The 27,556-nt window shown below is 70.1% G+C and overlaps 1 protein-coding gene across 2 annotated transcripts in view; it reads left to right on the forward strand.

The window, feature by feature from the left end:
• Window positions 1–27,556, forward strand: part of PPP1R12B (protein phosphatase 1 regulatory subunit 12B) — a 64,346-nt gene that overhangs the window by 26,961 nt on the left and 9,829 nt on the right. Inside the window, exons 13-19 of one of the 2 annotated variants that reach the window (XM_036016039.1) lie at window positions 4,562–4,741; window positions 12,952–13,042; window positions 13,560–13,763; window positions 14,673–14,841; window positions 14,927–15,039; window positions 15,225–15,266; window positions 26,487–26,503. In XM_036016039.1, coding sequence (XP_035871932.1) covers window positions 4,562–4,741; window positions 12,952–13,042; window positions 13,560–13,763; window positions 14,673–14,841; window positions 14,927–15,039; window positions 15,225–15,266; window positions 26,487–26,503 — 816 coding nt within the window. Of the gene's footprint in view, window positions 1–4,561; window positions 4,742–12,951; window positions 13,043–13,559; window positions 13,764–14,672; window positions 14,842–14,926; window positions 15,040–15,224; window positions 15,267–20,388; window positions 20,580–26,486; window positions 26,504–27,556 lie in introns of those variants that run through there. The other variant, XM_028531125.2, reaches the window with a different exon arrangement.

The raw sequence follows: 27,556 nt of genomic DNA on the forward strand, positions 1-27,556 counted from the left end.
GCTCTAAGAGGAGCAGCCGTGGCTAACGGGCGGGACGCCCGCCTGGGGGCCCTGTAAGGAGGGGAGAGACACGCCCAGTGGGCCTGGTCCCCCAGTTTCCGGAGCCCGGTGCCCCGTGGTCTCCGAGGCTGCGGCGTGGGTCCGCACTGCCCATGGCTGGGCCCAAGCCTGTGTGAGAAAATGGTGTTGACGGTCCAGCCAGAGGGGCCGAGGCCCTGAGACGTCCCAACAGGCTGTTCTGTTGCGGGGGTGGGGGGGGTGTCAGACTCTGGCTGAGGGGACGGCGTGGGGTCCGGCCCGCCAAGGGGCGTGGCTCGGGGGACGGAGGGGGAAGGGCCACCTCGGGGTGGGGCGCAGGCTTCGAGGCGCGGGTGCTCCCTGAGAGAAGACGGAGGGCCTGCTTCCTGCTTCCCTCTCGGGAGGGTCTCTGCAGCCCCTAGCCTCTCTCGGTGTTACAGCATCTCAGGGCCTTTGCAAACGCAAGGGCTCTCCCGCCGCCACTGGCTGAAATGAAGAGTGAGTGTGAGCAGGCGCTGGCCGCCCGGCTGCGGGAGCCTCGCTGCCTCTCCGGGTTCTGGCCGGCTCTGGTCTTGGGGCAGAAGTCCTAGTTCACGGCCCGAGGGGATACGTCTTTCCAGAGAAGGGTTCGTAGCTCTGTCGGCCACCCCTCAATGTCTCGTTACTGTCACGGTCAGGGACAGTTTCTTCAAGCTTTTCACCCAGACGGTGGCTTGCCACGGGCGAGGCAGCTCTTGCCGGTGTTCGGTTGGGACACAGACGCTGTCCTGTGTCACCCACACGTGTGGCTCTCTAGACTCAGGGCTGGAGCCTGCCCGGGCACCTCCTCTGCAGAGCTTCTCAACTGGCGTCCACGCTCGCGCTCGGCGTCTCAGCCACCCACTGGCCAGGCTCTGGGTCTGACTCGGCCTCCCAGAGCTGCTCCGCAGCCGGCGGACACGGGGGCGGGGGTGCATGGCCGTCCGCTCAGGCTCGGTCGGGAACGGGTTTTTCTGGCACGCCTCCTGTTGCTCCCTCTCCCGGCCACTCCACCGTGGGCTCTCTCTGGTGCCTCCGGCCTGTGCTCCTCCTGCCCCCTCCTCGGGGACCGGGAGACACCTGCTTGCTGCCGGCAGCCAGCCCCACCTGGCCTCTCCTCTGCCAGTGCCGCGCCCCCTCTGTCCTTCTGTCCTTCTGTCCTTCTGCGTCCTTCCCGGGGCCATGTGGGGGGCCGGCGGCACCGGGCGGGGGGCGGCTGCCTGTCCCGAGGGGCGCCCAGTGTGTGTCTTTCAGCGCTGCCCTCGGCAGTGCCAGTGGCCCCACGCGTCCCCCCGTTTCGGCCGTCCGTCTCCTGCCGCCTCGCCCGCTCCCAGGGCCCCTGCACCCATCGGGCAGCCGGCGGCAGCCTGCTCTCCTCGCCCTGCCCGGCAGCGCCGCCGCCGCGCACCCACACCGCCCAGCACGTGAGGCCTCTTGGAGCCGCTGCGGCGACAGTCGTCCTCGCTGCCGCCTCCGGACACACGGGCCGCGGGCGGGAGCCGCTCCGTCGCGGTGGCGGTGGCGTGAGCCCCGCTGCGCCCCCGCCGTCTGGTGAGGCTGCCTCTGCTGCGACGTTGCCCGCCAGCCACAGCCGCCCGTCGAACAGTCGTCACCGCGTGCTCGGGGGTGGCACCGCGGACTGGCTGCCTCCGTCCCCCCGTCCGTCGCTCACCGGCCGTGGCCGCAGCGGAGGGTCACAGTGCTGCGGCGGACCACACGCGGAGCCCCCCCACCCCGTGTTGGGGAGGAGCCTCCCGGAGACCCCCAGCCAAGGAGCTTTCTGCTGGACTCGCCGCGGGAAGGACAGGACGTGTGTGGGTCCGGGCCCTGTGCCCAGGGCGCGTCTCCTGGACTCTGGGTCGCCTGGGGGCGGACCGTGTCCTTAGGGAGGCACGCAGGGTGCAGCGCGGTCTTGGCGGGGCCTGGGGCTCTGTGCGTGGCAGACGCCTTTTTCCTTGTGGGTATGGGCGCGGGCGCGGGGACTCCTTTGGGGGTCTCGTTTCTGATGCACCGAAAACGAAAGTGTTAACGATGGTGCTGCCGCAAGAACACTCCGATGGCGGCACCTGAGGGCTGGTTCTCAGTTTCTAGCTTCTTTCCCGAAAGTCCGTGGTGGTCCCTCGTTTGGCCAGAAGGGGCAGGTGCACAATGGCCTGTAGCCCGTGTGATGACACAGAGAGGTGCAGGGTTGTCGCAGCGACGCACCTGCACGGGCAGGTGAACAGTACCTCCATCGAGGGGGAGGCTGACGCTCGGGGAAGCCCCTGGGCTGACCGTCCAGACCCGGGCCTGGGGGGAGCAGCAGCCGCCTCTGCTGGGCACCAAGCGCTGGGCCGGGCCCCGCCCAGAAATCACACAGGAGTCTGCCTTGCTCACACGCAGCAGCAAGTCCAAGCAGTGACGGCCCACGTGCGGCAGAGGTGCTGGTTCTCTTCCCTTTTCTCAAGAAAGTCCAGCAGTAAGCCAGGCTGGCCCACAGCCCCAAAGTCACCAAAGGATCCAGGCTCCTCCTCTTCACTTTACAGTGCTTAGGTGGTTTCCGTTGGTTGCCTCATGGTCCAAAATAGCTGCCAGAGCACCAGCCATCATGGCTGCCTTCTAGATAGGAAGGAGGAAGAAAGGGGGAAATGTGCAGAGAAGGATGCCTCTGAGAACGTTCCCCAAAGCACTGTTTTCTGCTTCTGTATCACTGGCTACCTCTGTCAGCCAGAGAGACCTTGGGAAAGGCGGACTTCTGACCAAGTGCCTTGCCGCTCTCAGCAGCATAGCGGTTCTGTTACTGCGGGAGAGCAAGAAGGAGTGTGTGTGAGGCAGCTGGCCGCCTCGGGCACACACGTCAGTTAGCGTCCCGCGGGGAGCCGTCCCGTGTGCGACACGCCACCCTCAGGCCATCGACAGGGAAGCGAGACGCCAGGGCCGCCCAGCAGGCGGGGCCGAGGCAGGCATGGGCCCGGGCCGGGCGTGCACGTGGCTCCCACACGCCTGTGCTCGGGGCTGCGGACCGGGCGCTCCGCACACGCTGCTGCGCTGAGTCAGCACAGGGCCTGCCCCGCGGGCACACCGCCCCGTCCCGCCCCCTCGTGTGCACGCACGGCTGTCCTCGCCCGAGGACATGGCTGTCCTCCGTCGCTTTTGGTGAGCGGGGAAGAGGGGGAGAGACGCTCACCGGCGATGGCCTCCTCGAAGGCACCCGGCCAGGGCCCGCCGTCCCCGCTGCACAGGCGACGGTCAGAGAGGTTAAGTCGCCGGAACGTAGCCCCACGTCGCCCGGAGCCTCTGACCTCGCTCCGGAGCTTCCCCGCACACTCGCACACTCACTGAGAAGAGAGCGGGCGGTCCCAGCCCGAGTCCCGCCCGGCGCGCGGTTCTGGGGAGCTGGAGCCCCCCTGCAGACAGGCCGGAGCGTGTCGTCAGCCGGGGAAGAGCGTCGGTGAGGCGCTGACGAGTGAGGCATCATTTTACGGCTCTGGTCCCGGCCGATGTCGCCGGCACTTCCCATGCACATCTGGAAGTCCTCGGAGTCGATCACCTCGGCCTTTTAATCAGAAGGGGGGCACAGAGCTCCACCTTCTGTCCTTCTGGCCCCCCTGCCGGGCCTCCCTGTTCCCGTGCCTGCACCCATGCCTGCACCCGTTTCTGGGTGAGGTGCCGTGTTCAGACTTCCGGGGTCTGCGGGCTTGTTTCCGGCTTGTCCTGTTGCGGCTGCTGGAAAGTGAGCAGGTGGATCCGTCTGAGCATCTGTGGTCACGGTGTGGAGGGGGAACACCCAGCTCTGCGGCATCGTGACGGCCGCTGCTCGTCCCGTCTCGCTGGGGGTCGGCGTTGGATCGGTTCCCCGAGCAAAGCGCCGCGGCGTGGGCCAGGAGAGCCGGCGGGTGGGGCCGGGGGGTGAGGGTGCAGAGCCTGCGGTTGGCTCCTCTGCTGAGAACAAAGGCCCCCCTTTCGTGCTGGCGGCTGTGGGCACCCACAGGCCCTGCTGCTGGAGAGGCTGCCGCGGAGGCCGCGTGTGCAGCCCGGCTGGGGGTGCTCCGGCCCGCGCGCGTCAGGAGCTCGGACGGCTGGGCGATGGGCTGGGTGGAAGGCAGCGAGGCTGAGCGGGGGGCAGGGCTGGGCGTCCGGGCCGAGCGGGGCCACGGCCCACTGCCGAGGCCCCGGGCAGGCGGGGGAGGCGCAGACGTGGCTGCAGGGTCATTCGTGGGGGTGGGCGTGGGGCGGGGCCGGGTGGCACTCGGGAGCGTGGAAGCCTCTGGCCTGTGTCACTGCCTTGCCTGGGGCCTGAGCTAATTTTTGAAAATTTTAATCTCAAGCAAAACAAGAATTTATGAAATGTCAGTCCTCAGGCAGAGGAGGTCAGATGGAACACGTAATCACTCTGTTCCAGGATTTAGGAGCTCAGGACTTAGAACGCCAACCGACGACCAAAGTCCGGGGGAGCAGGGTCTCCGGCTCGGCCTGCCCCGGACCCTCCGTCTCCGTGCTCTGTGGGGCGCGCTGAACACACTGTGCTTGTCCCCTCTGCTTCCAGGGTCCCCAGCAAGCCCCCAGCGGACGCCCCCTCGGAGAAGGCGGACTCTGTCTCGTCCAGCACCCCGCTGTGCGTGATCACCAACCGCCCCCTGCCCGGCTCTGCCAATGGGCTCTCGGCGGCCACTCTGCTGTCCGCGCCCAGCTCGGACTCCTCCGCGGCAGCCAGGGACCGGCGGAGGTGGGTCACGCGGCGGTCTCGCCTGGGGTCCTGTGAGGCGGGGGTACCAGGCAGGCGGGAAGCCCCCTCTCCCCAGGCTCAGACGCGGCTCTGAGGACAGACGGACCCTCATCGCGCAGTTCGGGGCCTGGGTTTGCCTCCGGGGGGGTTGCCGGTGGAGACCGCCGTCGTTTCTGATTACCCGGTGGAGATGCCCGTTCGGTCGCGGAGACAGGCTGTCTTCTCCGTGTGTCTGCTGAGGTCACGGTCAGGCGCGACCCCGCTTCCTGGTGGAGACCCGGACCCGGGGAAGGACCCTCTGCAGTGTCCCGGGCCGCCCCCGAGGACCGGCAGCAACGGAAGGCGGTGATGAGAGATAAAAGGCTCAGCGGGGACGTGGAGTTGTGATTGGCGTGAGACGGACCCGGGGAGGAAGCGAAGACTCGGAGGAGGAGAGCGACGGCGGGACAGCGACTGTGCAGACGCACCGGAGAGACGGACACGGGAGAGGCCGGGTGGACGCCGACAGGGCTCTTCAGCGTGGGGCCCGGAGACCCGGGGAGACGCGGCGGAGAGGAAGGGCCCCAGATGGCGCGCAGGGAGAGGGCGCTCCCCTGGGGGTGGCAGACCCACCGGAGCCCGGGCCGGGCCCCCCCCTCCTCGGGGGGGAGAGGGCGGCGGGCTCTTCCCGAAGCGGAGATCGGAGACCGCAGTCCGACCTCGCTGGATCCCGAATGCCCGGAGGAAGGTTCTGTTCTGTGGGGGTGTGTCTACCCACGAAAAGTCAGAGAAGCTTACCGACAGGATACGACAAGCGGGAGTTCTCAGATGTGTGTTGTCCAGAACAACCTGACTCAGGAGGAGAAGTGAGAGAAGATGCTGAGCTGACGAAAACAGTGTTTTCTTCTCCATCCTTCCTTCTTTCCTTCCTTCCTTCCTTCCTTCCTTCCTTCCTTCCTTCCTTCCTTCCTTCCTTTTTAAATGTCTTTACGTAAGAAGAGAAGGAATTCCACTCTGGGCCAGCAGACCGTAGGGCCCACAGCTGCTGCGATCCTCCGGGGCCGCCCGCTGGGGAGCCTCGCTCGCCCGTGGGTCCTGGCGCGCCGTGCTCCGCCCGCACTGGCCCCGATTCAGCTGAGATCGCCTCTGCGGACCGAAAGCCGCCATCCGCCGGCTGAGAAAACCCTTCTGAGCTGAGCAAGTGAGAGCAGCTGGGTTCGCCCCTCGGTCACGGTCCTGGAAGGAGGGGCGGCGTGGGCCCTCTGTCAGACGGAGCGTTCTCCAAGAGAGACCTCAGGGGCGGCCGCTTCTCCTGGGACTCGAGTGGCCCTCAGCCCGCAAGGCGGCCCGTGTCCTGGACGCTGCTGTCTTCAGGCCGCACCTGCTCACCAGCTGAGGCCGGGACGCACTTCTGCCGGAGCAGCCCGCGGGCCGGGAGGGTCAGATCAAGGCGCGGCCGTGGTTTGTCCGGCAGGGATGCTGGCGGGGGATGCTGGATGCTGCTAGGACGTGTTCGATTTTGCTGGGTGGCAAATGCCGCCCGGGAGGTGGGGGGCGGCGCCAGGCAGAGAAGCAGGAGGCGCGATGAAGAGCTGTGGCCGCATCGCCTGGCGCGACTCACTGGCGGCCGGTGGTGGTGGTGGCGAGACCTTGCTGCAGCCACCTGATAAGCGTGTGAGGGAGAGCCGGCCCTCTGCCGGGGACCAGGGCACAGCGTCCTGAGATGGCGGTGCCCAGGGGGACACCAGGTGAAGAGAGGGGCGGACGTCCGGGCAGGAAGTGCCGGGAAGACACCAGGGCGGGAAGGAAGTGGGGGCCGCAGCCGGCTGCCTGGGGGGCAGCGGGCGGGGCCGGTCTCATGCCCCGGCCGTCAGGAGCGACGGGAAGAGTCGTTGGGAACAGCGTCTCGGAGACAGGGTTCTCGCACCGCGTCACCGACGCCCCTCGGGGGGCCATCCTGTGGTTCTCGGCGAGCTCACCGGCACGTGCGGCCACCCCTGTGGGCAGTGCCCGCTCGGGCCGAGCAGTGGGGCCGAGGGGCGGCCGGCCGCCTGCAGGAGGCGGAGTTCGTGCGCCCGGGAGGCTGGCGAGGGGGAGGGAACTCCCAGGGCGGGCTCAGCGCGCCTGTGCCCGTGCGGGGCAGGTTCAGACGGGGGAGAAAAGCCTTCCGTGGCCACACGGGTTCGTGACGGCTGGTTAGGTGAGGCCACGGGGGCTGCTCCTCTCGGAGTGGGGGCACAGCGGTTCCCGCACGCGTGGCCCCGGGGCGGGGCGGGCCGGTCGTCTCTCGCACAGACGCGGAGACCGGGGCCGCGTGGGGCGCCCCGAAGTCTCGGAGCCTCAGGAGCAGACCGAGCAGACTGGGCGCCCCGTGAGGAGCTTGAGCTTCCGTGCTCCCCCCCGCCCCCCGGCTGGGGTGCCCCTGGGCGTGTCAGCCGTGGGGTGAGTTCGTCGGATAAAGCGTCCTTTGCGCAGTTGCACAGTTAAAGCCATTTAGCTTCTCCCTGCAGACCAGCACGGGCTGAGAGAGAAGAGCCACGTTTTGCAAACAGCTGTTTTCCTTCTGAAGGAGCCTGCTGGGTGCAGATTCCGCTCCTGAGGCTGCCGCTCTCTCTCGCGGGGATTCCACTCGGGGGAGGTGGGGGCCAGGCAGCGTCCCCGGGTCTCTGGGAAGCCATGAGTGACCACCGGGACCTGTGGGGCCTCAAAACCGGCCGAGCCCGGCCCGTGGCCCGTGGCCCCGCCGTCTCCAAGGGCAGGCCCCCCCCCCCCGCCGCAGGCACCAGGAGCATGTGGGCCGTGGTCCCCGAGCGGCTGCCCCCCTTCTCCGAGACGCGAGTTCTCAGAGGGGCCTGGTGGGTGCGCTCACCTGGTGACCGACAACCTGTCCTCGCCTCACGCCCGCTCTGTGCTGGGGATGTGACCGACGGCCGTGGGATCGGGCAGTCACAGCCGGGTGCAGCAGGGTGCTCGGGACGCCCAGCGGTAAACCGAGAGCGTGCGCGGCGGGCTGTCCCCGGAGCTGCAGGCGGCCTGTTTGCCTGCCCTTCCCCCAGTTTCAGAGGGACGACGCATCACCATTGTAATGGGGGTTGCACGCAGGAGAGCTCAGGAACACTTCGCTGCGGGGACGGCGGTCCCGTGCCTGTGAGGGTGGCCGTCAGCACGGAGGGGCACACGGAGTCGAGATCTGAGGTGTGCGGGGCTGTGGGTGCCTCCTGAGCTGGGGGCGGGGCTTCTAGGACGACGGCTCCCTGTCCTGAGAAGGCCGTGGTCCGGGATCCGCAGGGTTCCTTTTCTCTTCCTGCAAAGCTCGAGTGCGTGCATGTGAGGCCCATGCTGGGTGGGAGCTCGGGCCCCGTGAGCGTGGCGTGGCGCCTGCCGCCCCATGGTCTGTGCAGGGGCAGGAGGGTGCACCCGCCCCTCTGCTCCCTCCTCGTGGAGCTCGAGCAGCCCCCTTCCTTGGGACGGGGAGCGAAGACTTGGGTTTGGCAGGCCAGTGTGTGGGTCCCCGGCTCCCGGCACCCCACTCAGCGCCGTGCAGCTGCGTGGCTCCCGAAAGCCACGGGCCTGGCCGACTGGGAGGGGTGGCCGGCAGCAGCGAGCCGGGCAGCGAGACCGGGCCTCCTGCAGCCTGCGGCACACGGTGGGGGTTGGGCTGGGTTTCCAAAGCTCCGAGTGTTCCCTAGCAACCGAGTGTAAACAGCCCCCAGGCTAATATTAGCGCCTGAGCCAGTCGGTCCCTGGTCCTCGACCCTGCCCCTGCACTGCTGCTCCCTCGCACCAGCCCTGCCCTGGGTTTCATGGCTTCCTCTCTGTGGGCGCCCCCCTCTCCTTTGTGGGGGTGGCCACACCGGCTTTTCAGCACGAGAAACCAAAAACGGGTTTTCTTTCCCCAAACAGCCCAAGTCCGGCTCTGCTTTGCTGGGTCAGGATACTGTCGGTCCTGGCCGAGTCCCTGGGGGTCCCCATGAGCCTCGGGGTTACTTCTGCTGGGGGGGGGGTCTGCAGATGAACTTGGCCTCCTCCTCGGAAGGCTGGCAGCCGAAACCGAGAGACCAAACTCGGAGTCACGGTTTCCAGCAGCTGTTGGACTCCTCCATCTGTGGGCAGGCTGGACGGGCGGGCGGCCGACCGCCGGGGGCGGGAGGGCTCTGGGAGAGAGGCGCCTCCCATCCGGCCGACTCTGTGCCTAGAGTGCCCCAGCCTGCAGCCCCGGGGGTGGCTCCTGCAGCCGGTGCGGATGGCCTGTGGGACCCCTGCCGCCCTACTGGTCAGTGAGGGCGGCTCAGTCCTGGTGCCGGCCGTGCGGGCGTGCCGCCGGGTGTGTGCCACCAGCCTGACCCCCGGCTGGGGCGGCCTGCCCTCCCCAGGCTGTGGGCTCCAGAGAGAGGCCGGGAGGTTGGGGCTCCGCGCTGCGGGGGTGGGGGGGCTGACAGGCCACCTGGGGCCGGCTGTGCGGTGGGTGGGTGCACGGGCGGTCATGGAGGGGCCGGTGAGCGGGGGTCACCGGGGACACGAGGTGCCCGGTGTGGCTGCGGGTGGTCGCTGCTGCAGCTGCTCATCAGGTGGCCTCTCCTGGGAAGCGCCGAGTCCGCGCCTGTGGCCGGGGCGTGTCCTCACTGGTCTCAGAGGCCAGAGGACGAGCGTCCAGACACAGCGCGCAGCGGCGTGGCCGGGCCCAGCCGTCCTGGAGCCCGTGTGGGCGTGGGGCGGTCCGTGTCCTCGGCAGAGCCCGCTTCCCGGGCGGCCCAGCCCCCGGTGCCGGCGACCCCGGGCGCCCGCCTGGTGCCCCTGCAGGTTGGACCTCAGACCTCGTGGCCAGTTAGCCCCCACGGCCCCGGGGGCTTTCTGGGGGCTGTCTGGGGGGCTCTCTGTTGGGTTCCCTCCATCGCAGAGCCTGGCCCGGGGCAGCCTGCGGCGGTGCCTGCCGTGCCCAGCAGGTGGCAGCAGAGGGGCGTCCACCAGCAGCCGGGCTCCCGGGAGGGTTCTGTCTGTCTGCCCTCGGAGCTGGCGTCGCCGTCCAGGGGGCAGAGGGCTGGACAGCGGGACAGCAGCCGTCCTGTGTCGCACCTGATAGTGTCCCCTGGGTGGGGCGCCCAGCGTGGCCTCCCCCCCTGCAGAAACACGGAACCACCCCACAGCGCCCCTGAGGAGCCCGGGGTGGGGGGTGTCCATCTCGCACAGAAGCCACATCAGCTGCCGGGTGGCCTGTGGGAGGCCAGCCGGGTCCCGAGTTCGGGCCTCGGGAGTGCATTCCAGGGACGCCGGCTGCGCCGCCCAGTAGGGGGGCCGACAGCCGTGGGTGCTGCTCTCCCGGTGGGAGTCGATTAGGATTTAGGTTTAGACTCAGGCTGCCCCGTCACTCTGGCCGCGTCTGAGCGCTCGGTGGCCACCTGGGGCCATGACTTCACGGTGGACAGCAGGTGTCAGGCAGTGCCCTTTGACCTTCACCCCCGAAGCAGCCCGCGGAGCGTGGTGAGGGCGCGTCCCAGGGGGGACTTGGAGCCCATCTGTCCAGAACCTGCGTGGATGTGGTCACCGCGGTTCCGACTGGAGGGGACGGTCCCAGCGACAGCCTCACCCCGGCTGTGCAGGTGAGGGCGCCCAGGTCCTGAGAGAGTGGGTGACTCCACGACGGTCACACGAGCGGCTCGTGCGGGCTGCCGGGGGGTGCACACCCCCCGGGCCCCACTGGGCCCCCCCGTTCCCGAGGAGGGGCAGCAAGGAGCCCTGGACGGCTGCCACAGGTGGTCCGCTCAGCCCAAAGGTGGGGCAGCGGCCTGGAAATGTAAAACATGCCTCGTCCCCGGTGGCACTGGTGACGGCAACTTCCAGGAAGTGCCGAGTGCGAGACAGCTTCATGGACGACGCCTGGCAGCCGTGCAGTCCCCGATCCGGGGAAGGAGCCGCCCCGCTCCGTCGGCCCAGGCGGCGAGGGCCCGGCGGTGCCGGCCGGGGGGGTGCCGGCCTGTGGCGGAGCCGCGCTGCACCCCCTGCTGCGTGTCTGCGTGTCCCCGCGGGCCGTGCCCCGCGTCGGCACGGCGGGGACAGTGGTGCCCTCGCTGCCGCGGGCTCCGAGTCGGAAGCCGCCGTCCTCGCCTCCTGAGGCCCTCGGCCTCGGCCTCAGCCCTGGGGTTCCCGAGTCTGCAGCGCCCCCACAGCACGCCGTGACTGCCTCCAGGCTGGCGCCGAGAAGCCCGTCGTGGCCTGTCCGAAGCACCTTCTTCGCCTGCACGCTCTCACCCGGGGGACAGAGCGCGGGGACGACAGGCTGTCTCACAGTTCCCACACCCTGTGACCTCAGAACACGCTTCCCGGGGCTACTGCAAAAGACACTCCCTCCGTGCAGTCCCCTCCCCCATCTCCTCGGGTGGCCGGCCAGCCCACAGGGCTGCTGGGTCCGGACAGCAGGTCCCAGCTGTCCTCCCTCCCCAGCTTGGAGTGGCTCTGTTTTACTTACGAGCCCCTGGGACCTTCGTGGAGAACGTTTCCAGGGGAATCGAGACCTAGGAGGAGGCTGTCTCAGCACACCCGGCCCATCTTTCGTCCCCGTGGCGACCACCGTGGAGCCGTCGCTGGGGAGACCGCTGTGGTCACGTCCTGGCCACGGCAGCTGCGCCCAGAGGATGCCCCACGTGCCGGGTGTGCCGGCCTGCTCCGGAGAGTAGGCGCCGCGGTGAGGATTTGAACAGAGAACTCTGAAGGAGTCTCGAGGCTGTGCTGGGACTGAAGGGCTGGGGAGCCCGACTGAGCAGGTCCGCCGTGGGCCGGGCAGGGGGATCCGGGCACCACCACCCGCATAGCGGGAAACACCCCCCGAAAGAGGGGACACGCGGCGACCCTGAGCGGACCGTGCACAGTGCCGGCCGGCACGCGCCCACGGGGCCCAGGAAGTGGGGGGTGGCTGCTGCTGCCGGGGTGCTGTCCCCCCGAAACTGGCATCACCGCCTCTCGCACCTGGGCATGTGGCAGACGCCGGGACGGAGTGGCCGTCAACTTCAGGCATCCGATGCCAGTCACAGAGTTTGAGGCCTCGAGCAAGAACTAGAGTGTTTGGAGACCTGGTACCCGCCACCGTGGTGGCGTGGCTGACCACCTCCCGCCGTGTGAGGACCGGCCGAGACCGCAGCGGCGCCCAAGTGCAGCTCGTGTTCTGCCTGGGACGGCGCCGAGCGCGGCGACCGGGGCGTCTGTGTCCCGCAGACTGATTCCCGTGAGTCGCGCTCACGCCCCTCCCCGCCCACGGGCGCGGCGTCTCCCCGCGTGCGGAGGGCTCCGGGCCCACTTGTGCTCTCAGCAGCTCTCGGACACTCACTCTCCGTGGGGCTGTCCCTCCGGCCACGCCCTGTGCGCTGGGCCCCGGGAGAGACCCGCCCCACAGCTGGAGTCCGCACCTTTGACCCCTGCGCCCTGCTGCCCACCCTCGACACGCGCCTCCGGCAGCCGCCCGCCTGCCCTCTGTGTCCGCGAGTCTGGGCTCTTCCGGATCCCGGGTGTGGGTCTGATTGCACCGTTTGCCTGTCTCTCGCCAACTTGCTCCACTCAGCCGGGGCCCTGGAGGTCCGTGCGTGCTGATGGGCACGGCAGGACCTCCTTCCTCCCACGGCCTCGCCAGCACCTGCCGCTCCCCGTCTTTTGAGAACTGCCCTGCCGGCAGGGGCGAGGCGACGGCGCGTGGTGGTCCTGACGCGAGTTTCCCCAGCGGTGGCAGCGTGGGGCGCCTTCTCACGCGCCTGGTGGCCGTCGGCGCGTCCCGTTTGGGAGGACGTCTGTTGAGACCCTCTGCCCGTTTTGGGACCAGGCTTCCAGAATGGGAAGCATAGGCCTAAGTGATTAAAGAAATCGCACCCTCGTTCCAAACCTTCCCAGAGAGCACCGTAAGCTCAGACGGCTCGGTGGTGAGCTTGCAGCTGTTTGAGGAGGAGGGAGCCGCAGTCTCACACGAATTCCCAGCGGCCGGAAGCAGACAGGGAGGACACGCGTGTTGACGCGCACGGCCTTGCTGCCCCGCCCCGCCCCGCCCCGCCCGGGGGCCGTGAGGCGTCACTGCAGGCCGGGCCGGTCTCCCGCGGGCACACGGTGGGGACCCCGCGCTGGAGACGCTGCCGACCTGTGTGAAAGGAGACAAGCCGAGAACCGGGCGCCGCCGGGTGGCCCGCCGACACCTGCCGTCCTGGGGGCGGGGGTCGCGGGGGGTGGGCAGAGGCCTCACCTTTCCCACCCCGCAGGTCCTACCTGACGCCCGTCCGGGACGAGGAGGCCGAGTCTCTGCGGAAGGCGCGCTCCAGGCAAGCTCGGCAGACCCGCAGGTCCACACAGGTGAGGGCGGCCCCTCCCGCCCCTCCCCGCCCTGGGACAACCTCGGCCCGGGCCTGGGGGCCGGTAGATGGGGCACTGTCAGCCGGCCACCGGGAGGGGCTGGGCTCTGACCCGCGGTACTGCGGGGCAGAAGGGAGCCTGGGGCGGTGCGGGGTGACGGGAGGGAGCCGGGCCCGGCCTCACTCACAGGTGGTCCCGAGAAACTGGCCGCAGAGGGGCCTTCGGGGGTGGGGGCTCCAGGTGGCAGGGGCTGCTCGCAGGGCGGGGCCCCCTTGGGGCTGGAGCGTTCTGACGATGGGTTGGAGGGATGGAGCACGCCCGGAACCACTGGGCCGTACACGGGGGGGCAGGTCATGCCGAGTGGTTGTGTTCAGTAATGAACGAGGGTGGGAAGGGCAGGAGAGGGGGGAGGAGTCTGACGGGCGGCCCGGTTCCGACCTCTCTGGCTGGACTTGGATGTGTGAGTTCTCGGGGCCCCGGGCCAGGCCGGAGCCCCCTGACCTGCGGTGTCCCCCAGGGAGTGACACTCACGGACCTGCAGGAGGCAGAGAGGACCTTCAGCCGGTCACGGGCCGAGCGGCAGGCCCAGGACCAGCCTGGCCGGAAGCCTGTGGGCACGGAGGGGCCGGAGGGCCAAGCTGAGAGGCCTGAGCCGGCCACGGCCGCCGCAGAGGAGGCCGGGGAGGGCCGCCAGCCCTCGGGCCGGGGTCTGCAGGAAGAGGTGAGCCGCACCTGCACGCCCACCGTCTCTGCCGTCATCGGTCCCCTTCCCTTGCTCTCCCAGCGGTGTCCCGGCCACACAGGCGGTCTCGCGGTGTCGGTGTGGCTGCAGGGGAGGCAGCCTCCTCCCACACAGACACCGACGGGTGGGCAGCTGGGACCAGGGTGGGGCTGCCCCGTCAGCAGCTGCCCTCTGGGGGCACCTGCTTCCGGGCCCTGCACCCAGCAGCTCTGCCCTGGCCTCTGCGACCCCGCAGCCCCCTGGAGAGGCAGGGCCCCTGCGCGGCCCAGAGGGCTGGGGGCTCGGGCAGGCCACGCGGCCAGCAGGTGGCGGCGCGGGAATGCAGGCCACGTCCCCCCTGAGTCCGGAGCCCGCTGTGCCTCGTTGCCTCTGGCCGTGTCACTTGCCGACGAGGAAGGGTGCGTCTCCAGTGCAGTGAGACCCCCGTGTCCCCGCATCTTCGGGGAACTGGCCTCGGCTTCTTGCCGGGCTGTCTGGCCTCTCGCCCAGGGGCCACGCAGCGCCCTGGTGGGGCCGGGGGGGGGGGGTCTGTTCTCAGGCAACAGCCACGCTCTCGATTTTCTGACGTAGGCCCTTTGGGGCTTCACCCCAAAGAGTCACCGCCCTCCCTGCTTCTGTTCCGAAACCGAAGGGGTTTTCATCAGAGGCTGGTGCCGCCTGGTGCCCTGGGGCCGAGGCAGGAGCCCGGCCTGTTGTCGGCAGAAGGGACCCCAGAGGGACCCCGTTTCCCTCCTGTCTGGGTGCCTCGGGCTCAGCGCAGCAGCCGGGGCCGAGCGTCGGCCGCTGGCCATCCTCTCGTGCAGAAGAGGCCCGTGTTCAGTAGACCTGCTGCGTGCGTGCTTTTGTAGGACGTGACCTCTAACCTCTCACCCTGTGGGTCCTCTCCAGCCTGCACCCGGTACCCCGAGGCCTGCTGCCCAGCCCGACGAGCCTGCACCGGCCGCGTCCCCGTCCGCCTCGGGGCCCTCCCTCTACACCAGCTCCTACCTGCTGCGGCCGGGCAGACCCTCGGCCCCCGACCCGGAGCGTCCAGGGACGGAGGGGGCGGACCCCAACGGTGCGTAGAGCGTCCGGCAACGTGCCCCCCCCCGCGCCCCCGCCCCCCCCCACCCCGGGCTCACGCACGCTCTCCCCCCAACCAGAGACTGGAGAAGCCGGTGTGGACGACCCGTCCGCTGGCGGACTGTCCGTCCGTGAGAGGCGGCGGCTCAGGGAGCGGCGGAGAGGCACGGGCATCAGCTTCTGGACCAAGGACGTGAGTGGGCGCGCTGGCGCCGCCCTGTGTCCGGCTCAGGTGGCCCCGAGCCCGCGGGCCTGCAGCCATTGAGGTCGTCGGCCCTGGGCCGTGCAGTGGGCGGGGTGTGGCCCTGGGGGCAGACCCTGCAGCCGCCAGCATGCCTGTGACCGTGCCCGTCCCCTTCTCCTCCCTCCTGCCCTCAGGACGACGAGGCCGATGGCTCCGAGGAGGTGAGAGAAGCGTGGGTAAGTGCCAGGCCGGCCGGTGCAGCGTGTCCCTCACGGCCTGCTCTCGCGCGCGGCTGGAGGGCCGGCCTGCCTCGGTTTCTCTCGTGAGCGCGTCAGCAGCTGTGGGACGGGCTGAGTGCTGGAAGGGGTGGAGACCGGCCCTGCGGGCGGGCACCGCTGGGACTCGCCTCCTCTCCCTGGGCTCCCGCTGGGGCACAGGGCCAGCACGTCGGCGCGGACAGGCGTGCGCCCTCGGGTGTGCGGCGGACCTCAGGCCGCCGGTGCTTCCCGGGGGCGGGGACCCCAGGAGGCCGCGCCCCAGAGAGGGGACTTGGCTCTCGCGGTGCTGGCCCTGTGCCCACCCCTGCTGGCCGGGTCGCGGTCCGCTGAGGCCGCAGCGAGTGTGAGGTGACATTGCGGCCCCTCAGGGGGCGTCTCCGGCCGCGCCAGGCGGCCGTGGGCACCGGGCAGGTGGTGGCCTTCCTCTCGCCAGGGGAGGGGGAAGGGGAGCCGAGCCGCATGTGGGAGCGTCCATCTGGTCCCGGCGTGCACTGGCCTCCCGCGGGGTCCGCCTGCCCCGGCGCGGCCCGGGCAGGGCCATCGGGTCTCCGTCTGCTTCCCGCCTCTCTGGCCGGCCGGCTGGCTGGTCTCCCTCCCCGCCACTGCTCCGCAGCGGGCCGGCGTGACCCCCGCCAGGCCTGCAGGGGGCGTGGTGAACCCGCAGGACACCCCCCTCCCCCCGCCCCATCACCAGCCGAGCACGCCCTTGTGGTGTGCACGGAGGACACTCCGCCCGTGCGCGGAGGCCCAGGCGGGCGAGTGCTTCCGGGTCACAGCCCTGCTCCTCGGGCGCCAGGCCCCTGCGCTGGGGGAGGGCGGGGCTCGCCGACCCCCAGCCGGGCCGCGAGGTCGCTCCTTGGTCTCCCCCAGGGGAGGCGCCACACGACGGGGCAGTGGGGGCCGGCACCCACGCCTGTGTCTGTGTCCCAGACACGCGCCTGCGGGGTCCCCGGGGTCAGTGTTCCGGGGGCTGTGGAGTGGGGGCAGGGTGGGGGTGGGCCAGTGCCCCCCACCTGTTCGGGGCCCTGGGAGCACCCGCTGCTGGCGGGTCCCCGCAGGCCGGTCTCGCACCCAGGGCCCCCCACCCCCGCTTCTCCCCACGTTTGCTGCTCTGCCCAGAGCAGCCCGGTTCCGGGTTTTCCCGGCTTTGCTTCCAGCCGTGGGCTGGATCCTTCTCCCTCGGGAGCGGGGTTGCAACCTCGTTACGAAACCTCGTGCAGCCCCTTTCCCGCGGGAGGTGCCAGCCCTCGTCCTTTTAGGTAAAGCCCCGGGCCCTGAGCCTCCCGCTCGGGCCGCTGCCTAATAAGGGAAGGAATGTCCCGCCAGCCGCTCTGCGCGGCGGCCACGGTGGGGCTGAGCGTGGGGACCCGGGAGGGGAGGGGAGGGGAGGGGAGTCAGTACTAGACAGGGAAGCCCCCTTCTCAGGGAGCAGCTCCCTGTGACGGCCACGGTCTGTCTTCAGACCGGCCTCTTCGGCCTGGCAGTGAGCGGACAGCAAGACCTGCCCTGCCCCGGGCCCTCCGCCTTCTCCCCGATCAGAAGGGGGCGTCGCAGGAGTCTGGGGCGGGCGATGACACCCCGATGCGTGTGGGGACCGATCTCCCTGCCGGGGCGTCCCCTCGGGCCCTGGGCGCTGGCAGGCACGGCCCACAGAGAGGTCAGCGGGAGGGAGGAGGCCGGGGAAGGACAGCCCCCTGCGCCCCTCCCCCGCACGGGGGTGGCCTGCGCCTTCCGCCCCCCAGGCTGCTCCCAGCCGTCTCAGAGCCGCTCCTGGGCGCCTTCCTTTTAAGGCTGTGACTGGTTTCAGGCCTTGCTGCCACCAGGGAGATGCAGTCAGCAGAGCTCACACCGCTCCCCGGGGACCCTGTGAGCTGTGGTTCCACTGTCCCGTCCCGCCCCAAGTGCTGCTGGGTCGGGGGTCTCTGTCAGACGGCGCAGGAGGGGGCTGCGTACCACCCCATGTGCCCAGGCTCTGCGTGGCGGGAGCCAAGGGAGTGGGGGGTTTGTCAGCCGCCGGGGACAGCGCTGGGGCCCGCCGGCCCCGCCTCCTGCCTCGCAGCCTCCAGCTGCTGGCTGTCTCCGTGGCCCTGACCCCTGACCGCCGGCTGCAGGGACACGGGGCCGCTGGAAGCCCTGGTTGTGTGGGAACGGTGGCGTCAGAGACGCCCTGGCTCTCCTCGGCCGGGGCCTTCGGGTGGCGGCTGTCTCACCGCTGGGGTCCCGTGAGGGCCACGGTGGCGGGCGGGGATGCTGCCGGTCCCCTGTGACGCACCATCGTGACCCGCTTTTCCCCTCTCCCGTCACGTTTCATCCAAGTTTGGTGTCTGTGGCTCTCCCACAGAAGGGTAGAGCTCGGTGCCTGGGAGACTGCCGTAAAAGGGTTCCTCCTGCTCCAAAGGACAGGAGAAACCGTGCAGAGTCCCCCGCTCCGAGGACAGTGTCTGACGTTCTGCCGGACGTCCTGCTGGTGGTTTTCTTAAATGCTTTGTTTTGTTTTTTCTATCGTGTTCAAGGCCAACGAGTGGCTTTCTTACGAGGGGGCGTTCTCGCCCTGTGCGTTCCCGGGACCCCCACCACCCTGAGGTCACCCCCGCCGACCAAGGCCGCCAGCAGGGACGCCCCCTCGGTCACGGAAGGACTCCTGTCCTCTGCCGAGGGTGTGGCGGCGGCTCGGGGTCAGCGGGAGGGGAGAGGGTGGCAGGGGCTCGCGGCGCCCCCCGCCCCGGGGGTGTCTGTGGGGCTGCCGGGCTGCAGGCGCGGGCAGGCGCCCGGGAAGTGTCCCTGTGGCGGGACCTCGGCGGCAGCCGGTGCGGTGGAAGCGCTCAGACGACTGGGTACCGCCTGCGGCCTCCCTGCCGCCCCCGCTGCCTGCCAGGCAGGGTCAGGGGTCAGAGAGCAGCCGAGGAGCGGTGTGACTTCCTTCCACGGAAAACCGTAGTCGTGCGTCCAGACGTGGCCCTTCCGGCACGCAAACGTTCACGCAGGCGCCGTGGCGGGGTGTGGGGCGCCTTTAACAGTGCGTGGCGACTTTTTTATTCTCTAACGCCTGTGTCTTCTCACACCTTAGACTGCACGGGTGTTACTGGGTCCTGGGAGGAAGGGGGGACCGTTAAACCTGCTGGCGAATTAATAGTTCTGGGGTCACTAGGCTGGAGTACGGGGCACGCCACAAAAAGTCTATTTGTTTTTTCCCTAAAATAGAAGACACATTTTTTCACTTTCACCAGTAACTTCACTGACTTGGACACTCTGAGTCTGTCGGCTCCCTCCTGCTGTTGGCTGCCAGTGGGCAGAGGCCGGGCGCTGCCAGCGTCTCCCGGTGCCTAAGACGGCCCCGCAGCAGGGGCCAAAGTGTCGGTGGTTCCAGGGAACCTCGCAGGCCACTTCCGGCACGTCCGACCAGTCACAGCGCCTCCTCCGCACACTGCTCCAACCTTTCTTTGCATTTCAGTTTGTTTTTACCTTTCTTGAAATAATAGAGCATGGTAACATATGACAAGTAACTTATGAAATAACGCACCGAAAATGTAGCATACATTCCACCTTCCGCATTAAAGTGGCTGCACAAAAACCCCGACCACTGTTCCCAGGGGCGCACTGACAGGACAGCGGTCCCCACGCAGTCCAGCAGAACTGTGTCGGGCGGAGGGGCAGGCGCCCGGGCCCCACCGCTCTGTCGGCCCCTCGGCCTCGGGCTGTCACCCCCCGCAGGCAGGTGTGTCTTTGCTGAGCCCAGTGGCCCCAGGGCCCCGGCTTCCTCGGCCGTGAGCGAGGCTGTGGGTGTCACGCCTGCCGCCCTGCCAGGGCGTGACGGGGGCTGGAAGGAGTGTGGTCCCCGGTGTGGGACGCGCCCCCCCGCCTCGTGGGCCCGCAGAGGGGCCCCTGCCGCATGAGACACGCAGACACCCGAACCCCCTGCCCCCGCCCAGCCGCCCTCAGAGGCTCCGGGCGGTGGAGTCAGGACCCCCCGTAAGCCCCTCCCACCTGCGCCCCTCAGACCAGCCCCGAGTGTCGGATCCCTTTCCCTGGTTTCACTTCACAGAAGGGTCGTGAGGAGGACGGGAGCGTTGACAGGGGCCCGCTGGGCGGGTTAGAGGGAAGGTGTGGCTGCCACGTGGGGAGGGGCCGAGAGGTCGGCTGGCGCTCTGGGGGTGACCGCAGGCTCGGGAAGCATCTGGCCAGAAGTGGGGGGCGGGGCAGCGCGTGGGCGACGCTTTCAAGGTCAAATTCCAAAGCCCTCCACGCCAAGCAAATAAATTCCTTTCTTTTTAACCCTGACGTTCACAGCGGGGGCTCGGTCCGGGGTCCCGCCGCCCCCGCCCTCCCCCATGCCCACGCCGCCTCCCCCCGAATGGGGTTTCGGAGACGAGCTCCCCTGCGCAAGCCCCAGTTCCGGTTTGCCGGGCTTCCTGGGCGGCCGGTGACAAGCTGCCGGGACGGCCCCGGGGGCCAAGGGGCTGGGATTGCAGGTCCGCCTGGGCTTCGTCACGGAGGGGGCCCGCCACCGCCGCCAGGGAGGGGGCTGGCTTTGAGGGCGGGGTCTGCCCGGGCGCCCGAGCCCCGTGGGCCTGGAGGCTGCGCCGTCTCCCCGACTGACCGACGGGTGGCAGCGACCAGCGGGTGGAAAGCGGATCTTCACCCTTGGCCGGGCGCCAGCATTCCTGGCCGGCAAGCGGGGCCGGGAGCGCCGGCGAGCGGGAGGGGCGGGCGCGCTGCCGGGCGGCTGTGTCAGAGCCGCTGCTCCGCGGGGCGCCGGCTCGCTGTCCCCGGGTCCTGACTCAAGTCGGTTTGGCTTTTGATTTGCTTGACCTCAGGTTTCCTCGGCCACTGCCAGCCCCGTCTGTCTGTCTGTCCGGCCCGAGGGGCAGGCTCGGGGGGACAGCGTGGTCTCGGGGGTGCGTCTTCCCGGGGTGAGTGCCGCTGGCCGCCAGGCGCGTCCCCAGCAGGACCCCGGTTTGTGTCCTCGGGACCGGACCTGCTGTCCCCAGGGGCTGCACTCTGTAAGCAGGGAGCTGGGGGGAACCGGGCTCGGCCTGGCGCGGCCGTGACTGCGGCCGAGCCCCCCAGGGGCCCCACTCCGCCCCGCCCCGCCCCGCCCGGGCTGCACAGGGTGGTGTGGCTTCTCCGCGTCTCTCTGCCCGGCCCAGAGCCGCCCCGGGCGCAGGAGCCATGTCCTCGCTGCACACCCGGAGCAAGGAGTTCCCCCGGAGCAGGAAGTCTGCGTCCGACTCGCCCCCCGCGTCGCCCTCCCCGACCGCCAAGACGCTCCGAGTAAGTGGGTCTCGTCTCCGTGTGCGCGCCCGTGGGCCGGGCGGGGGGCGGGGTGAGGCGGGGCAGAGGCAGAGAACCTCCGAGGCCCGGGGGCTGCCTGCGGCCGGTGGCAGTGCCCCCGGGCCTGCGTGTGAGCCCTGCAGCTCCCGCTGGTTCATGCGTCACCCGCCGCCCCCGGCCGCCCGTGGTGCCCGCCGAGCGAGCACAGCCAGGTCCCCGCGGCGACGGCCAGTTCCCGTCCCCACTTCCCCGGGGAGCCAGATCCCGGCAGCCGCCGTCCACCTTCGCTCCGTGTTCCCACCCCATCCGGACCTGTCGGACAGGCGTGACGGGACACACGTGCGGGTCTGGGACCCGCACCCCACAGGCGGGCGGCCTGAGGCTGCGCTGCAGGCGCCAGCGGGTGCTCACAGGCCCTTGTGGCTCAGCTGTCCCTGCCGGGACCCCTCTGCGGCCTGTCCCTCGGCCACTCCTCCCGGCAGGGGCTCCCCCCCAAGCCGGGTGCTGCTGCGTGAGGTGCGGTGGCCCGACGTCTCTGAGCAGCCCAGGCAGCAGGACCTGGAGCCCTGCGCCCAGGACCCAGGAGGCCCCGCCGGGCGGACCCTGCACTCCGGCTCCCTGACGGGGGGGGGGGGTGGCGGGGACACACCGCAGCCCCTGGCTTACGAGTGGGGAGGCAGGTGCTCCGGAGAGCGTGGCCCCAGCATCACTCTGCTCTGCCAGGGCGGGGGGGCGCCGGTGTTCTGATGGGCTGTGTCCAGAGACTCAGGACACCCGAGGGCCGGCGAGGACAGGCAAGAGCTGGGGCGCGGGCAGGGTGGGGGGGCCCCTCAGTCAGACGTGGCGGGGGGTGGGGGGCTGTGTCTGCACAGCCGGGAGCAGAAGGGGCTGTGGGGCCCCAGCCGCCCCCGCAGCAGGTGCCGGGGCCTGGCGCTGCAGAGGTTCGGTCGGGTGGCTGGTGTGCGGTTTGTGGTCCGAGACGCAGGAGTTAGAGGGGTGCAGCCCCGGGGCCCCACTCCTCGGACCCAGGGATGCAAGTCCCAGGTCCCCCTCACTGCGGCCAAAGGGCCGGGGGAGGCCCCGTGTCCCCGTAAGGGAGGCGTCCTCCACGGGGCTGCAGGAGGGGCCGTCGCGCACAGGGGTCGCCTGCGGACGCTGGTCTGAGACGCCAGGCGGCGGACGGACTGCGCGCTGCAACCAGACCGGCGCCGTTCTAACGAGAAAACACGCAGGAGAAAACACGCAGCGGCTGACGCGGTCCCTGGAAAGCAGCCCGCCCCTGCAACCTTTCCCTGCGCCTCCCAGCGGCCTGGGGGCGCGAGTGGCCAGTGGCCGCGCGGTCCGCGTTTCTGTGCTCGGTGGGCCTAGGACGCTTTTCAACACAGGACCCGCACCCTGAAAACCAGGTGCCGGCGGAAGACAGTGCGTGTGCGCACTCGCTCCGGGTCAGAAGGGGCTTCTCGTTCCCTGAGCTCGAGGCTCTGGGTGCAGGAGGCCCCGCCCCCTGGGGGAGAGGCCAGCCGCATCCCTCCGCGCCCCTCCGGCAGAGGCCTGGCCGCACCGCGGCCCTGGACGGTGAGGCCGCTTCTCCCCAGAGCTCTGCTGGCGCTCTCGCCTCCCCTGTCTCTGACGCCGGGCCCTGAGTTCCGGCTCCGCAGCGCCGCCCTTCGCGCGCCCGCCCCACTCTGCGGCCGCGGACCAGGCGGGGCCTCGCTGTCCGTGCAGGAGTTCCCTTTACGTCACTTCCCACCGTCTCACGACCGCAGCGACCCGACCCCGAACTGCGGGGCGAGCCCTCAGCCCTGGCATTGCCCCCGCGTGCAGTGCCGGACCTCGAGTTCGTGAAGCCTGTGACCTCGGGAACCCGGCGTGCGCACGGGTAACGCGCTCACGTCACCGGGAAGCAGGGCCAGGCAGCCGGGGGCCGGCGTTCTCGAGCTGTTCCCTAGTGCAGGAGCGGGCGCCTCCGTCGGGCTCGCCCGAGCGGCGCGCAGCCCCGAGGCCGCTGGCGTGCAGGGGGCGCGCCGAGGCCCAGCGGGCGCTGTGTTGTGACTGCTGTGCGGCCTGGCCGAGCCCGGAGCCGGTGCCCGGCGCCGCGGCAGGGACGCCCTCCGGAGCTCACCCTGGGCCCCTCCGTGGAATCCGCGGTCAGGGACAGAGAGGCGTTGGGGCGGAGGGTGCTCACTGAGGGCGCCGTCCGTTCCCCAGGCTTCCCTCTGAGCAGCACCCCCAGCGTGTGGGGCCCTCCACCCCGCCCCACAGAAGTCAGCGAGCGAGCGAGCGGGCAGTCACGCCTCAGTCCCCCGTCCGAGGGATCGGCTGGGCAGTGCATGGGAGGCCCCGGCGTCGAGTGGGCGGTGGCCTCACTGTCAGACGCTCCGAGAGGGGTACTCGGGGACCTCGGAGGGAGGGCCGGAAAGGAGTCAGTCTGCAGTGCAGGAGAAAATTACGGGCTGGGAACCCTGGCATCTGTAATTACGCCGGGGGTTGGGGTGGGGTGGTGGTGGCGGCTCGTCTGGGGAGCTGCAGGGAAGAGCCTGGAGAAACCCGGGGGGTGGGGGTCGGGGTCGGCGGCAGGAGGGTGCGCGCCACTCTCCCCTGCGCTGCACTCCAGGCCCGGCCCCGCGTGGGGCCCCTGGGAGGTGGGCGGGCGGGTGGGCTGGCAGCCGCCGTCCCACAGGACTCGGAGACTGGGGGGGGGGGGGTTAGTTGAGGGTCCGTGGGGGGTTGGAAGGTCCTGGTCTTTTCTTGTCCGTGCAGAGCGAGCCGTGCGGCTGGGGGCGTCTGGCACGGGAAGAAGTTCCCGTGGTGTCCAGCATCGTTTATCTTGTGTCTTCACTTCCTTCCCGGCCTCGTAATGCCTGGTGGCCGGCGGGCCGTCACAGTCCGCAGGCCGAGGGGCACAAAGCACACAGCAGGGCGGCGTCCGCCTGCCTTTCGCCCCGTCTCAGCCCCTCCAGGCTGCTGCTCGTGCCCCGTTTGCTCCGCAGCGGGTGCTGGGTGTCCGCGCCCCGGACGGCACCGCGGCTGCCAGCGCAGCGGGCTGCCCAGGGAGGTGGGGGCGGAGGCCCCCGGGGTGTCAGACTCCTCGTAAGAGCCACTGTCACAGCCCTGAGCTGGTCTCCGAGTGAGCCTCACCTGGCGGGCAGAGGGTGGGTCACAAGGGGGCGCAGGAACGAGCCCGGACCACCAGGACCTGCAAATAATCGAGCCCTTCCCCCAACGGGGCCGAGGGGCAGAAAACAGGAAGGTGCAGCCCGTGTTACAGAGAGGGGTGACGTCACTGCCCGAGGCCACAGAACAGGTGTGTGCCGGAGCCCACGGCCTGTCTGTGACACGGCCGGACACACAGCCAAGGCGTCCGCCCCGAGACGGACCGAACTGGGACGGGATGCGTGAGCCCCGCCCCCACCCCTGCCCCCACCCCCCTCTGTGGGCGTGTGATGTCGGCAGCGGAGGGCGGCCCACCGGCCGGGCCTCCCCGGGAGCGGCACACAGCCTGAGCGTGTCTGCGTTTGGGGAGGCGGTCGGGAGGGCGGCAGCGGCAGACACCGAGGTGTCCGGCCGGTGTGAGCTGCGCACACACCTGCTCGCAGCCGGGCTGCGGCGGCCCTGCTCTGGGGCCTCCCTGCCGGGGCCCGCCGGGCAGGCGTGCTCCTGGAGAGCCTCACGGGGAGGCAGTCACGGAGGGACCAGGACCTCTTCCAGGGGGGGGCGGAGGGGTCCTGAGGTGGCTCCCTGGCCATGTCCCCAGAGCCCGTGTGACATGGTGGTTGTCCCGGGATCGCCACTGGGCACAGCCAGCTGTCAGGGAGGGCTCCCCGGCTGGTGACAGGAGGGGAGGCCAGCAGCGCCGGGAGAGGCCAGCGACCCACGGGCGCCGCCAGCAGCCCGAGTGAGCGGAGAAGCAGGTCCCGCCCCCGAGCCTCTGGGGAGGCCTGGCCAGCGGCACAGAGCCGGGCCGGGCTCAGACGCCAGGACTGCGCGGTCGTGAGTGGGGCCGCGGGCGTGGAGCCCTCGGGCTGCGTGTGCAGCTCCAGCCGGCGGCGCGCACGCTGCGCTGGAGAGCCCCCCTCAAGGAAACGCCCGTTCTCCCGAGGGGGACGACCGCCCGGCGCGGCCCAGCGGCCCGGGCCCGCTGCCGCACCTGTCCTCGGACCTCGGAGGTGTGCGTGCCGCACCGGGTGTGCTGCCGACGGCACGGGAGCCGGGCAGCCTGCTTCCCGAGAGCCCTGGCTGCTCGGGTCTCGCAGGGGGCCCCTCGCTGGCTCCAGGCCACCCGCCGAGTGCGAGCAGCTCTCACGCTCCGCTCCGTAGTCACAGCTGCTCGTCTTCAGTCGACCGGCGGGGGGGGGGGGGGGGGGGGGGCGCCTGCAGGCCCTGACGGCTCGAACCGCCCCGCTCAGCCACGCCCGCTGGCTCGCGCACCGGGGCCGGCGGGAGGGGCTGGTTCCCTGAGGCCACCCAGAATAGCTCGGCCTGCCCCTGGTCCAGCCAGCGTGCAGGGACGTGGCGTGAAATGTCCCCTGGCTCGCTCCCCCTGCAGGGGACTGTCGGCAGGGCCCTTCCCATCGCTGTGGCCCACCCGGCTCCGCGGGGTCCTGGCAGGAGACTCGTGACCGTCCCCTTCCGCCCCCTCAGGCCCAGCTTCCCAGAGCCGTGGTCTTGTTTTAGACTTGCCCCAGGGGCTTGGTTCCAATTCTGTGGCTCCCTGACCCCCGGCACCGTTCCAGTCGGGAGGCTTTGTGGGTTTTCTGAGTCAGCCTCGGGTGGGCTGCCAGCCTCACGCGTCTCACCAAGGAAAACCAGCTGCTTTCTGGCCTGGTGGCGACCTTTGACCTTTGCTTTGTTCTCTCGTCGGGGCAGGTCCCGCCACAGCGGTTCTGTGGGTGCAGCCGAGAGGCGGGGGGGGGGGGGGGGGGGGCCGCCCCTTGGCGCCGGAGCGGCTCTGGAACTGGCCGTGGCTTGTCCTTCCCCGTCCCCCCGCATCCCGTGTCCGTGCTGGTGCCCGGCAGCGTCCAGCTCTTCCGCTCCACGGAGGGCCGCCACCTGCTCGGTCCCCCCCCCGCCGCGGGGCCGAGATGGGGCCTGTGGCCTTCAGGCCGGGCGTGCCCCGGCCACTGACGGACGCTGCAGCCGGGGTCACGGCAGCTCCGCACCAGCTCGCAGGCCCTCCCTCGCCAGGCGGGGTGTCGGGCCCTTTTCTTCCTCCACCTCCGCCTCTTCCTTCCCCTCCCCCTTCCTCCTCCTCCTGTTCTTCCTCCTCCTCCTCTGTCTTTGAGGAGTTCATCGTTAACTCCTCAAAGAGGGAAAGAAAGGAATGTGTTTAAGACCGCTGGGGTTTTGCCTGAGTTCTTTAAAGAAAAGTGTAAATAAGAGGGTAAAAATCACCCACGACTGAACATACAGGCGGAGCGCAGGCGTGGTGTGTGAGGGCGTGGCCGTGTGCGGAATGGCGTGTGCAGGCGTGACTGTGTCTGCAGTTTGCCTGCCATGACCCTGTGTCCCGTGTGCATCCAGAAGTCCTTCCTCTGAGACGCGGGGCTCTTCACCCTGTCCTGGGGCCCCGGGTGAGGGGGGCCGTCCCCTCCTCTGCTGCCCCTGCAGCCCTGGGGCTGGTGGTCACTCGAGGCAGGGCCGGGGGCGGCACCCGAAGGAAGACGACAGAGCAGGTCCCGAGGCCGTGTCACTCACTCCGGAGAGCGAGGGGGCGGGGGTGGGGCCGACAGGGCCACGCTGTGCCGCTGACCCCGTCCTCCGGGCGGAGCCCTGGGTGCGGCGGCAGCCCCTCCCCCCCCCCCCCACCGCTGCGCGTCCGACTCGGGAATGCAGGTGTGACCGCCCGTCCCCCGGGAGTGCCGGCCTGTAACCCGTGTCCGTTTTGTTTTTGTCTCTCCCCGCGTCTAGCACGAAAGGCTCTCCAGGTAAGAACGGCCGGTGCCGCACGCATGCCGGGAGTTGTGCGCGCACGCCCGAGCCGGGCCGGCTCTCGCCGCCGCCTTGTTGTGTGTCCCGGCACGCCCTCCGTCGTCCACGGCTGCCACGGCCACGAGACTCGGGTACCTCCCGCCCCTCCCGCCACTCCCCAGCGCCCCGGTGCTTCGTTGCACAGGGACGCCGTCCTCAGCCTCGGCGGACGGCCATGCTGCCAGGTGCGGCCAGGGGCCCGCAGGAGTGGCAGCGGTCCATCGGGTGCGAACGAGGCCTGATTCATAGGCCGAGACCCTCGGGGCCACTGCAGGAGACGGGGGCAGGCACACGAAACCTGCTCCCAGGGCCCGGCCCCCCAGAGGGCAGAGCGGAGCAGCAGAGGCTCACGGGCCCCAGTCTGAGGCCCTCCACGTCCACGGTCGCTCGACGGGGCCGTCAGCAGGCTGCGGGCAGGGCACCCGAGGGAGCCGTCGGCGGTGGGCGCCCGCCCCGGCTCCTCTCCGTGGACGAGTCTTCACACGTTTGCAAGCTCGCCCCCGGCAGAAGACGCCAGCTCCCCCTCAGCTCAGCTCCCGCCGGCACCAGCTGCGGGGCCCGCCCGTGTGCAGCTCGACCGCAGAAAGGGCGTTTTGCAGAATCGGGACCGCGGTGCTTTCCTCTGGTCAGTTTCTTGTGGGGTCTGCTACACTGTAACGGCCTCCCGTGAAGCGAGACCTCTCCGCAGACTCCGAACCTGTTCTGCAGCCGCAGAGGCAGAGACCAAGCCGGCGGGCGCCCGTGCCAGCGGGGGCAGGTCCGGGGGACACAGGAAGTGGCCCCCGAAAGTCGTGTGTGAGGCGACTCGGGACCCCAGCGTCAAGTGGACAAGCGACTGTCTGGGAAAAGAGTTCCTTCCTCAGACCATAGCGAAAAGCAGAACAAGAAGACAACAAAAACACGTGTTTCAGATGGATTCCGGTTTTAATGAAAAAGATTTCACCAGGAAAGTCGTGGGAGAGTTTATAATCTGTATACAGGAGAGACCGTCCCAAGCGTGACACCGTGAA

This window comes from Phyllostomus discolor, chromosome 15 (assembly GCF_004126475.2).
Source record: "Phyllostomus discolor isolate MPI-MPIP mPhyDis1 chromosome 15, mPhyDis1.pri.v3, whole genome shotgun sequence".
Lineage (NCBI taxonomy): Eukaryota > Metazoa > Chordata > Mammalia > Chiroptera > Phyllostomidae > Phyllostomus > Phyllostomus discolor.